General features: G+C 41.3%; 1 protein-coding gene across 6 annotated transcripts in view; it reads right to left on the bottom strand.

Annotated features, from left to right (window-relative positions):
• Positions 1–13,370, bottom strand: part of specc1 (sperm antigen with calponin homology and coiled-coil domains 1) — a 74,717-nt gene that overhangs the window by 41,348 nt on the left and 19,999 nt on the right. The window contains exon 1 of one of the 6 annotated variants that reach the window (XM_038708312.1): positions 8,232–8,630. The exons of the other annotated variants lie outside the window; for them this stretch is intronic. Coding sequence (XP_038564240.1) covers positions 8,232–8,271 — 40 coding nt within the window. The 5' untranslated portion in view covers positions 8,272–8,630. Of the gene's footprint in view, positions 1–8,231; positions 8,631–13,370 lie in introns of those variants that run through there. 6 annotated transcript variants of the gene reach the window in all.

Genomic DNA, 13,370 nt, shown 5'->3' with positions numbered 1-13,370 from the left:
AGAGAGAGGAGTCCGATGTGATTAAGATCAGTCCATTCCCCTGAGGATGAGTGATGCCAGGAGTGGGACTGTGGGACTTTGGGACAACCTTTCATTTGCTGTTCCTTCATATTGTCTTTGCCTCTTGTCCTTAGTGAATAAAACCCAGATGGAGTACATGAACTCATTCATCTTTAGATCGCCCACCTCCTTAACCATGACATCACCACAGCTGCTGCATGTGCACAGAGAAATGACACCAGTCTCGATGCCGGGAGTCATCATATGCAAGATAGGATCCTGAGGGGGCCGAAACAGCCACTAGAATACAGCATCAGATAGTTCCTCTAACTTTACGTTAGACTGTGTCCTAACTCTGTAATTGCAGAGGATGCACTGCCATACATTTGAATCCAAACCACGGATTTTTTTTGTCTCTACCAGCTATTACAAATTACAAACTTGCCTTCCTCAAGGTGACACTGTTTTTTTTAACACTATGCTTATATTCTATTGACCGATGTTTTAAGTGACATACTCCAAGACAGAACGATTATAAAATAATGGCCAAACGTTTGCTATTAAAATAATATTAAACCAAAAACAATATTTTCATAAAGCTGATGTTCGTGTTTACTGATGTGTCCTAGACCAACACAGCAGATGTAGAAAGTTAATTATTTAAAAGTAATCAACAAAGCCAGTGAAAAACATAACTCTGCTAAAAGGGCAGGAGGACACATCAAACAGAGAACTGAGACCTACAGTTGCTTATGGATGCACATTATTGGATCAGAAGGCAGTACAAACACCTAGATCCCAGAAATAGTCTCTTTAATGTGCTCAACAACCATTTTGAACAGTCTAAAGTTAATAATGATGTTTGACCAAAGAGAGGAGAAAGAGAGACTGATATTAGCTTTACATTATAAACACCACCATAGCGAATCCCCTTAAGGAGACACTTAACCTCCGATTGCTCTAGTGGAGCTGCTCAGTGGCCACTTCCCAAGAGAGAGAATGTGGATAAGTGCATTAACGTGATGTAGGGTACAGCTGTAAATTACATTGCCTGCTTAACTTTTTCCTTGATGAATAAAGAGAAACAAGCAAAGAGCATCCCTGTCAGTGGCTGATTGAGTACAAGAATTTCTCTATTGTACAACCAAGCCAAATACATTAAAGACAAAAAAGACCAAAGAATGATAACAAGAAAACCAGTTAAGAACACAATGCAATCAAGTTCTTTGGACCATTGTTGCAAAGCCTTCTGAATGACACTTACACCACCCTCTTTCTTTATTGCTGCTCAAAAGGAGAGAGGGATAACGCTACTAATGAAATGTCCACCCAATCACAAAGTTCGCACACTACTATACATCACAGAAGTCTGTCTATTAAGATTCCACTGTTCAAGAAGGCACATTAATTACATTTCTTTCTGATCATAACAGAAAATTATATCTACTGCAACAGTAAATCTGTTTTTCTAAAATCGAAACGGAAATATCCAACAACACGGTTGTTAAGAGGTAGCTTAGTCTTAATTTAGTGCTGCCTTCGATGTAGGCCGGCTCTGGTCCAGGACCATTTATAGCTACCTCTGAGAAGCACTAAATCTGTGAGGAGGAGTAGAATGGGCAGTTAAATGGCTCACTGAGGAGCTTTCCTCCTCTAGCAAGGAATAAATCCTCATGCAGTCTGAGTAGACTAGCTCTTATATGCTCTATAGTGCAAATACTGCGCAACACCAACTTTGGAGACGGAGAAGAAAATCATTCCCAATGGAAGAGAACATCGCCACTGAGAGTTGCTCTATATTCATTGTCTCAGAACTGTTTGATACTCCTTCAAAAATGCTAAAGGAAAGTTGCTGCTTACACTATGGATTGAAGGAGACATGGTTATTCCAGATTAAGAATTTTTAATGTACAAGGACAGTGTTTAAATAGCAGCTTCTTGCTGCCAACTCAATAAACCAAACTGCGGAGACTAAGCGTATGAAATGAATGTGTTGTTTGCATTAATAATAATGCACTACACTGACTGACTTCCAGTAATCCAATGGCATTCAGTTATTTCATGGGAAGTCAGTTCCCTGATCACAGTAATGCACTGTGCTGGCTTCTTTCTTTCTAATGAAGATAAGCTTTCAAATCGCAGCAGGAGCCGTGTCGCTGGACACAGTCCAGCACCAGCCAGTTAACTGCAGCCAGTCTGCCTGCCAGCCAAGAGGTGACAGAGTGCATTGTGAATAAAGTGCACAGGGTCTTCAATTTACAGAATAGGGGGCTCATGGGCGAAGAGTCATGATGAATTAGTCACTGCAGGTGGTCAGGTTTCAGAAAGTTGGCACCTGAATTGACGCACTGGCTTCGTCACTATCACAAACAAGTTTCAGATGGGAATCTCTCGCTGCCACTCCTCTGTCTTCCCTTCTGTGTTTCAGGAAATGTGGTGTGCAGTTTTTCAGTCAGGTGGAAGTGGAGAGGAGAGACAAAAAAAACGCAGTCTGTGTTCTGGCTTTCCTGTTGTCCAACTGACAGGGCATGAAATAGGTCAACAGGCGCCCCCCAGTCAGACGCTGGGACTCACAGGCATTCCTTTCCTCTTACTGGAGTGGAAGATAGACAGAACCGAGGCTCCATGACTGCCACAGTGACTGAGCAGAGATTAGCCTGGACGGTAAGCTGCATCACAACAGCCCAATGCACCACTGAAAACCATGACAGCACCACTCATTCAGGATAAAATAGCTCTTTCATTGTAATAGGGTACTGTACACTACTTCAAAATCAAGGAACACAAGTTGGACTAATAAGTGATTTTGAAATAAAGAAAACATGTTTTGTGAAAGCAAACAGATTAAAAACTACAGAAGCTCCTTCAAACCATGCCAAACAAGGGCAATGTGATTAATTGTATGAAGAGCAGCGTCTGTGTTCGCAATATTCAGCTGTTTAAACCAGATATGCTGGACTATAACATCAAGCTTCAGAGATTTACGGACACCTGTCTTTGAAACTGAGTTTAGGGACTGACTACAAAGATGAATTTGGCTAGTTGTACTTATAAGTTCATCACAGAATCCACAATTCCAAAATAAAACAAACCTCTGGTTAAATGTGTGAGGTTCATTGGAAAAACATGTTGTGACTTTCACACCAATAAAAGAGATTTTTTTTCCCAATTATGTCCTCTAACCCCCTTCTTGGCCAATTTTCACTAATTTTCACAGATAACATAGAATACTGTAGATCTGAGCTGGCTGCATACCTTTTTTATTGCCAAAGATCTTCCTCTCTACCATCAGCTGAATGGAGGTGATACCGTACAATATAGATAATATACTTAAAAGGCCCCATGCAAACCCATCACTGCTAAAACATAGCTGCACAACAGAATTTATTTTATAACAGTGTGCTAAAGAATGACATAAAATAAACAATGAAAGTAAAAATTAATTTGAAAATAATACAACTTGGCAAAGCAAAGATAACTTGGTCATGGCAAGTCTAAAAATAGGCTGGAAATTAGAGTACAGGAATGACTGAAGAAAATGTTATGCACTGACTGGCTCTTATTGGTGAAATTTTAATGTTATTTTAGACTACTAAGAATTAATATGGACTCAGTACACAGAAAAAAAAGCTTATTTACTAAAGCCCTCATAAAGGCGTGTGAAAACACTCATAGATTTTGAGTCTGAAGTCACTGCTGTGACTCTCTTGTCAGCATGCGGCATGTTAATCACTCGTGCCTACAACTGACCAGGCAAACCTTTTGCCCTGCCCTTTAAAAAAGACATACAGCATGCAAGACTTAATTGTGTATTTAAGCTGAGAGGCTTGTTTCTGCCTGAAAAGTGAACAGCTCTGTGCTTCTTCTGCAGCACAGCATGGAAGTGCAGCATGAAAACTGGCAAGCCACAGAGGGCCACTTGGCCTAGGTCCTTTGGCTCCTTCAATCAATTTGATTGAATCATTTTAAATGCCCTTCATGCTAAGACATTTAACACAGCATCCTTATGCTTATCCACTTTCTTTACACTACTTATGAAGCCAATACCCTACAGAGATATCCAATAGCCTGGCCATGAGACAGCCAACTCTGAGAGAGAATTTCTTTTTGCTCCGAATGGAAAACAGATTAACACAGGAATTACTGAAGGAATAATAATATGCCATTTTACATGATTACAGGTTTATAGGATCAGTGTGTGTGATGGGTAACAGGTTGTAATGAGTGTGTTGCTAAACTTTGTTTTAGGCTTCTGATGATCTCCAGCCCAGCCTTATACTGTACCCTTAGAATAAAGGTTACAAGACTTAGGATTTCCTGGATAGACCGCAAAAAGGATTAAAAACATATTTTGTGGAAAGATTATGCTGCGAATAGGGATTTGCGAAAAGGACAAAAAAAAAAAGACAACATCAGCCACTAATCTCAACACTTGGTACTGTGGCTCCCTTTCCACTGCCCACAGATTAAGACATTACCAGCAGAGAGGCAGTCGTTTCTGTCACACCAACATTCATAAAAGCAAAATTTCAGGCAAGGTGAAGTAAATTCATGCAGTGCTTAGTACAATTTAATTTAATTTTCAGGTGAAAATTCAAGCCATTTTGGCAGTCTATACTGTGGAGCGAACCAAAGACCCAAAAATTAACTAAGCTATCCTATTAGCTGTTTACAAATTTCACTGTGCCACTTTCTGGAGAAAGGACAAAGGCACATTATCAACAAGATGACACAAACTTTGGGCTATTGTTCTCAATACAAAACAGTGATGTATAGCAAACAGCAGAACCTGCATCCACAGAAATACCATGATTACTGTTTCCAGAGTGAGGACGAACCACAGCCAGCTGCTTACAGATACACAAACCCCATCAGGACACGTTGGATTTGGTATGCACTGAACGCAGTGGCTTACATGTCAAATCCAAAGCGTTTTTGGGCTGTCAATTTCATGCGCAGATTGTTAATTGTTCTACCATAAATTGGCGATTTTTATGAGCTCAAGCCTGAAGGTTACAATATGTCCAGCTATAGTCTCCTGTTACACAAACAGGACATTTAAACAGGACACGCCTCCTCCTCAAACACAAAGCACTGTGGAATGACCTGTGTGTTTACTGTACCAACCTCTAACTGCCATGGAAAGTATGACTGATGTAACTTCCTCAGTGTCTCAGCTATCAGAAGCTGGACAAACATGCTTCCTAATGTTGAATCCATTCTCTACGTCAATTGGCTCTGATGTGTTGTTGAGGTGACACATATTTCCACGTTATTTGTCTTGTTGCTCAGTGTGGTGTTGAAGTCTGCTCTGAATGGGCACGATTAATCAGTCCTTCACCAGACATTATAGCCCACAGATAAGCATTTCGTATCAGTGTCTGAATAGGTGAATTCCAGCTGTAACAGGAGGGGAATGCCAATAAGTAAAAATATCACGTTGTTTAAAGAAAAGAAGAGGACAGATGTTGTTGTATGTCTGAGACAAGGCAAGCTGAGTGGAGTTTATTTGTGAAACCTGAGGATGAAAATTGCCTTAACAAAAGCAGGACATCAAGCAGAACCCACACAAACTTTCAACCTACTTCAGCACAACATGAAAATACAGCCTCCCGTCTCTAATGGCTGAAGCACCCTGCACACAGGTGGTTTTCAGTTATTCTGGCTGATTAGACCTCTGCTTATGTTGGTGTTGGGCAGGGCCATGATGGGAATTTAACATTTATTTTAGACGTAAAACCGTCAACATAAAGATCTTTAAATCAACGAAAAAAATGTATTGTGGATGTCTGAGCTGAGCTGGGCTTCTGTACCAGCACTCACAAAAAATAGTTAATGTTGCTGTGCTGCAGTGTGAACCGAAAAAATAATGTTATTCCAGTGACAACATGCTAACTGCTACTTTAACAGCATTCCCTCCTTTCAAGTTTTCAATTTTTTGACAGCATCTTCAAACATTACAGCTACCTCCAAGCATCCCAATCAAACTTCTGGAGAAACCACAAGTGTGTGAGCTCTTCCATTTTTAACCGTGTGAAAGTCATGATAATCTATTTTACCTCATTACACAAACAACTTTCCTTTAATTCTGGTCCCAAATGGATGACCAAACCGACTGAGTTGTAGCCTTGAAAATAGAGACACTGTTATTGGACTATATTTCACTGACAATTCATCAACAGCCGACAACGTGCTGACTGCAGTCTCTGGTCCTGGCCGCTCTCCTGGTGAGCCAGTGGGGAGACAGGAAGGCTTGGTGTAGTAGCTGTCAGTGTGATTTGGTTCTGATAACGACCTCCTTATCACTGCAGCAGACAGCTTGCTCCTTAGCCTGCCACTTCGGAGATAACGCCATCAATCAAATCTGAACGAGTTCCTCCTGTTCCCACATTACTTTCCCTACCTCCAGCACCAGAACTGTTATTCTACTTTCCAAGCCCAAAGTCTGACAAACCTCAGCTGTCCGTTTCATCATCTGGGTGGAACAAAAACTTATGTATAAAGTACAAGCGTCACTGTTCTTGTCCATCAATACATCGCTGTTCATCAGAGCAAAGCAGATAATAAACCCCTTCAATTAAAGGTCTGTACGCTTTTTAGTATGCTTATTATTATACTACCTCTGAAAAATAGATTCAGGGGTTTCTGTGTTTCCTTGGTCTTAGAGCTCTTGGACTGATAGCTTCACACCATGAGGGGGCTTAATGAAAAATCAAGCCATTTCATGATCAATTCTCATTTACTATAGGGGCTCATTTGAGAAAATTGAGAGTGGACTTAAGAATAACAGGTTAATCAATAACAATATAGCTGACTGCTTCATTTCATAATGAAGGTTCATGTGGGAGGATGGACCAAGCGCCATTGAGTACTGTACCAAGCAGAGTTTAACTACTTTTCATAGCCTTGAGAATATGATTGATTATCCGGAGTGTGACTGTGATGCTGTATTCCTTCACTGGCTGAGCAAACATTTTACTCTGACTCATTTCATTTTTCACCCCACATATTCACAGATCACCTACTGTATGCGTACCAACCTCATAATTATTTTGTACTGAGAGTAATATTTACCAACAAGCAGCCCAATTTTGCTTCGTAACTACAGAATAATTAGTGAGATCAAAGAAGGCAATTTTAGCCTCCTTTGTTCCTACTTTTTGACTCAACACTCCACAATCTTTTGTTTTGTGTATAATGTATTAACAATGCACTGTATGCTGTGTGTGTGTGTATGTACGTGCACGGAGAAGAAACTGGGAGCTAATCTTTTCAAGCATGCAGCAGCTTGCTACATTGCCTTCCAATCTGAGCCTACTGTGCTCTATCTTCAAGTAACACACGCTACTGCTATGAAATGATGCAGCTTTACACCCACTACTGATAAAATACTCCACTGTATTGCATGAGAGTGCTTGAGAGTGTGTGTGTGTCTCCATGCCTGTTGCCCTAGCAAGCCACCTGGCTCTGGCCTGTTCAGTGTCTATTTTTGTTGGAAGAAAAAGCAATAATAAATCACATAACAGCATAAAGATATGATGAAGCTATGGGTGTACAAACATATATCTGTATATAAGTATGAGGAGGTTCTGCGCACACACATGTACACATATATTAAGATGCAAATGCTCGTTTTGTTTTGAAATTCAGGTTACAAAGCCGTGGAAGAGCTTGGTTGTCTTTCGATGAGCATGAAGTTGCTGCTGAGCGCAGTTCAGAGGGACTTTGAAATGGAAATCTTACTGAGGCGCAGTGAGCTCGGGGCACTGAAGGGATGTGAGCGTGAGACTGATGATACCATCTCCTCTGGCAGGTTCCCTCATGCTTAGTGTCAGGCAAATCTCACTCAGCACTTTCCCCCGCATGACTCCCAATATCTACACATACATACACATACAGACCTTTGCTGACTGAATACAAAAACTCAACACACCAGATCCATAACGACACGTAATAAGTGTGGACATGCTCACAGCAATCGCAAAATTCTAACCTGTTTAAACAGCTTCTATAACTTCAGGGCATATTAATCAGTACTCATCACTCTTTGGCTCTTTGTTGGTTCGCATCTTAGTCAGTACTCATAAGTCAGGACTTGTCACGTCTGAGATGTACTGATATCTATTGTATTTAGCAAGTGTATGTCTTTTTTAACATCAACAGAGAAAGACTGACACAGACAAAGAGGCATAAGTGATGCTGAGGCAAACCACGATATAACAGAAGCAGACCTGACTCTGTTTCCTCCTGTCTCCCTGTCTGGTTCCCCATGATGGTCCGCTCCGTGACTCCCACTCTCCACACCGGGGCGGACTAATCCAAGAATCCGTGGCTGCGGGGGAGAGGTATGTGTGTTTGAGTGTCGGGGTTGTTGTCCCTCTTCAGCACCCTCAACCAGCGCCGGTCAGTCACATAAAGAGGAAACCATCAGAGATAAAAAATTCTTCTTTGGGTCTTCTTTCCTCTTCCCAGGACTGAGTGAGTGTGTGAGCATGTGTGAGGAGGCAGGCTGCGTGTCCTATCAGTGAGTGACTGCGAGTGTGTGTGAATGTGTGTGAGTGTGCGTGTCCTCCAGAATGGTGACAGTATGTCACACTGGCGGACGGGCGGGCAGGCAGCGTTGTGTGCACTTCATTATTGCTGTGATGACTGGAATCAGCTCAGAGGGGGAGTGGCTTCCCAGGCCACACACACACACACACACACACACACACACACACACACACACATCAACAGATCTCCTCCCACTGCTGCCAGCCAGTTTACTTTCACCAATACCAGCTGAACAATGGTAAGATGAACCGTTCCTCTCACTGGTACTGAAAAGAAGAGAGAGAGGGAGGGTGGGGCAAGAAGGAAGGAAAGAGGAGCAGGAGGAAACGAAAGGCACTATTTGTATTTTTGGCAGAGGGTGACAGTGCAGCTCTTGTGTTTTCTTGCTAAGGAAACTCGCAGCCTGCGACCTCACAAAAAGTCTCCCGTGCCTGCACTCCCTCACAAAATCACAACTGCAATATCCTAACAAAAGTCTTCATAAATTAGGAAAGGAGATGCTGGTCTAGGGGATAAGAGAGCACCCCAGGCTTTCCTAGCATTTTCCCTATGGTGCACCCAGCATGGATGAACAGCATGAGTGTGTATATGAATGCGCCTACATGTGTATTAAGATCTGGGGTGGTGTGCTAGTTTGGTGGGGTTGTGTGTTAGGGAGCGCAAGGCTTGTTTTTTTCCTGTCCTTTCTCATTCACAATGTATGCACATGTTAAATATTTATGATGGCAGGAGCTACATGGAGAAAACAAGTTGGAAGGGAGAATGACTTGTCATTTTCACTTGTACTAGTCTCCTTTTTTGGGTCCCCAATCTTCGGTGTTGTGTTTTTTTGGTTTTCACATATGTCCAACTATCAGGGAAATCATTATGAACCCCTCTTGGAAGTTTGGTCAAAACCATAGACTGTATATAAAAAGGTCAAAACACAAGGAAGTCAGAAGCTACTCTTCTACACTACAGGTAAATTGCTGTCATATGAGTCAAATATACCTCTGTACCACAGTTGTACCTAGTTACAAGAAACAACAGAGATTAAAACCCCACACAATTTTTTTTGTACCCTTTTGCAGAATTTCATCCCACCTCAGTTTCCAGTAACACAATGAGACTGCACTATGTCCCAGTATCTGAGTGTGTACCATACAGTATGTTGTCATGGTCCAAAAAGTTAGTCACTGGCACATATCTGTAAGAACTGCTACTTGTCAGAAATTAAAATTTATTTCACTCCATCATCGATTTTTAAAGCCATACTTGACACAGATGAGCACTAATATTTTTAGGAGGGTGAGCATCTCTGTTGCATAAGCTCAGCGCTACCAGCTTATTTCCTTCATGTGCATTGTTGAAAAGAACCATGAAAATGAAAATGGATAAGCAGAATAATAAAGAGATGCATATTTAAAGTTGTAGCTGCAATTTTGCTTAATATGTATCTCATGTACAATAACTCTAAGCTCCAGCCAGAAAAGCCTTTTGAATAATTCTCCAATAGTTGCAAGGAAGGTCAACTTTGCTGTATGATTCAGCCCACGTCAGGTTGAATAATCAACTCTTTGATACAATACTGTACATGGCCGCTTCCAAGTCTTTTCATATCTTATGAATGTTGCATAAACTGTTTGTACATTTTCCTCTTTTTTCTCAATATTCTCCGCTCTCCTTGTCTCGGAGCAGCACATCTACCTTGGTAAACAAACATGCCTCTAATCCAGCTAAGAATGTTCTCCTCACCACAGGACGTCCATCTCTGTGAGCCCAACAGGCCTCTTTTAAGATCTGGCAAGACCATTTCTCTCTGTCTTGCATCTTTAGGGGACTTGCTGGGGTCACAAGCTTGTCAAGAGAGGAATTTCAAACTTGATGCCAAAACTCTGGTCAACAAACCTAAAAGGGGCCAGGTGTGTTTATGTCTGAGTTGCTGCCAGATGCGTAGATACAGTGTTAAATTCTGGCATTTGAAGCAAACCCTTTCGGTGCACTGTAGTGAGCGGGAGTAAAGCTATTCCCGCTTGCCATACTTTTTACACTGTATTAATAATAAATGGAGGAGTACATTACCATACTGTATATAATGTATTGCATATTTAGACTTGGACAGGGCACCATGGGGACATAAAGGAGAGGTGTGGGTAATTTTGCATACATATTTGTGTGTCCACCTGCATGCACATGTATGTACGTCAGTTTAATGCCAGTGTCAGTGTGTGTCTGTCATGGCTGAGTGCTTTTACAGGCTGAAGCGTCCCAGTGGACTGAGGCGTGTTTGATTAATTTATCTGACAGATATGAGGAGCTCAAGGACCATACCTCTCTCCCCTCCTGCCTCTCAAACACTGACACACACAGACAGGCACAGCCCTGCTGGGACCACATGGTATTGGTGTCTGGAGTCTGGCGTCTGAGTTGTGCGTAGTAAAACTCACACACTCTGGCGTCCATAATATTCCTAGCATACCTTAGTCTCTCTGCTCTACCTGTTTTGTGTTAACCAAGGTCAACTGACACTTGCGTTATGCGTCCATTTTCTCTCTCCTGACAGAGCATTGGTGCTATGAGCTGATTAATAGGGAACAGAAAGTCATAGTCCGTCTGGTGTGGCCAGCAAACCTCACATATGGCGAACAATCTGAGAGAAACCTCATCTCCTATTACTCACTGACAGCAGACCTTTCATAGAGCAGAGGCTGAAAGTTAACAAAAAGAACGTCCTGTGTTTGCTTGATGGATATTTGGGGAATGACACAGCAAAAAATAACCTTGGTATTTGGAGATTTATAAAGAGACAATACTGCGCTGACACACGTCACTAAGGAGAAAGAGAGCATACAGCTCAGACACAGTAAAATTGGCAGGCGCATGTGTTTTCAAATCTGCAAATTCTTGTCAAAGACTCAACATGTTGGTTCTCAACTAACGCAAGAGTTACAAGCCTTTAAATGGTAGTTTGGTATTCTATTTTCAATGATGTATCTACAAATGGATTACACATAAGTCCTCTAAAAAATTTCAAATCTACTTATATGTATTACAAATATATTTACATAAAACATTTACGAAAATCAATATCAAGTCAATCATTAAATCATTCCCTCCTCTAAGGAGATCATGTTTTCGGTGCTGTTGGTTGTCTGTCAGCAGGATTACAGAAAAACTACTGGCCTGATTTTCATGAAACTTGGTGGAAGGGTATAGCATGGGGCGAGATATTACCCATTACATTTTGGAGCGAATCCTAATCACGGGGATACACAAATTATTTTTCACTTTCAGTAACACTGCAAGAAACACTTGACAAATTAAAAAGGTAAAACCAACATTAGTCAGGCCACCACGAGCCTCCAGAACAGCTTCCATGCTACTTGCCACGCCTGTGGAACTCTATTGGACGGATGAACCCAACTCCTTCATTTATTTATATACAACCTTTATTTTATCAGGTCATCTCATTGATCAAGATTATTAAGAACGTTGCAAGAGAGACCTGAGTACTGCAGATAGAGAGAAACACAAACATAGCCACACATAACAAAAGGACATATAGCATCCATCAGAGAAAATCACAGACATCACTAAATACATTTGAAGATCAACATGTATGTTATCATTCAGTGTTTCCCCTACCATTGTTGTACATGACCCCCCGCCCCCCCGAAAGCTATTTATTTATAGCTGAGATCTTAACGTCTTATTTGCTGCTGGTTAGAAAATTCTAACTAAATTATGCCAGAGAAATAGGCAATGAGTGAAAAGTGTGCCAACCAACCCTGGTCTTCCCTAACACAGGGACGCTGACAAAAGGTTAGTCTATATAATGACATCATACTAAATGGCAATATTTTGTTTTTTTGTGTTAATTTGAACCATTCAGTGAGCCCTGGTGCATGGAAGAATCTGCATTAGATTGTAGGTAAATTGAATGTTGTGCATAGACCAACCCGGTCAGGATTTAAACCATACAACAAAACATAATAGCCACCACAAACAAAATATGAAATGTGAAAACAAATGCTAGTGCAATTTAATTACCAAATGTGACTCTGAAAACACAAGTGTACTTCAGCGATTCAGACAGACTCATTGAAAGACATTTATGTTAAGCTCAACTCTATTCACCCGAACATTAACGATCAGTGTGAAAGCACTGACTGACAGAGGTGAAGGAAAGTGCCTGTCAATGAAGTGCCCATTCGTAAAGTTATGCCCCACCAACTTGTTATTTATAGAGTAGGACAGTCTTATCTCCTTCTGTCTCTTCTCCTTGCACACTCCACCGGGACTCCTCTGCAAGTGAAAGCTTTACTGAATTATTGATGAGGTGTTTTAAATAAGTCATCAGGAAATGGCTGGGTTTTAACCCATTGTCTGACAGCACGGTAGAGCTGGTTAAGAGACAAATGGGAACAGGACAAGACTCCATTAGGAAAAATAACAGTTTTGACTCATTAGCATGGCGTGCTGTGACGGCAGGCAAGGGTGGGGTCAGATTATCAGTCAGCTGACCTTTTTAGTCAATACTGTGGGTGCATGTGTGTGACCCATGAACTGGAGTAGATTTTTTTCCAAGACACCCTCATTGTTTTACAGCCTTCAACCTTCTACTGTAAGTGCATTTTAACAGCGGATAACAAAAGTGCTCGAGTCTTAGGGTTTTTTTAGTTACTGAGACTTGTTTTGAAGTCTTTTAGAAAGATAAAACCTTTTCATCGTGTAAGAATACTGACTACAGTGAGAGCTGTCATTCACAGTACAAACCCATAGCTGCGTAGCTGACATCTAGTTGGAATTACACATACTGAGATTAGAGAAGTACCGTG

This window comes from Micropterus salmoides, unplaced genomic scaffold (assembly GCF_014851395.1).
Source record: "Micropterus salmoides isolate LMB-PRFRI ecotype aquatic unplaced genomic scaffold, ASM1485139v1 Ms_hic_scaffold_9, whole genome shotgun sequence".
NCBI lineage: Eukaryota > Metazoa > Chordata > Actinopteri > Centrarchiformes > Centrarchidae > Micropterus > Micropterus salmoides.
This window is presented reverse-complemented; position numbering and strand designations above follow the sequence as displayed.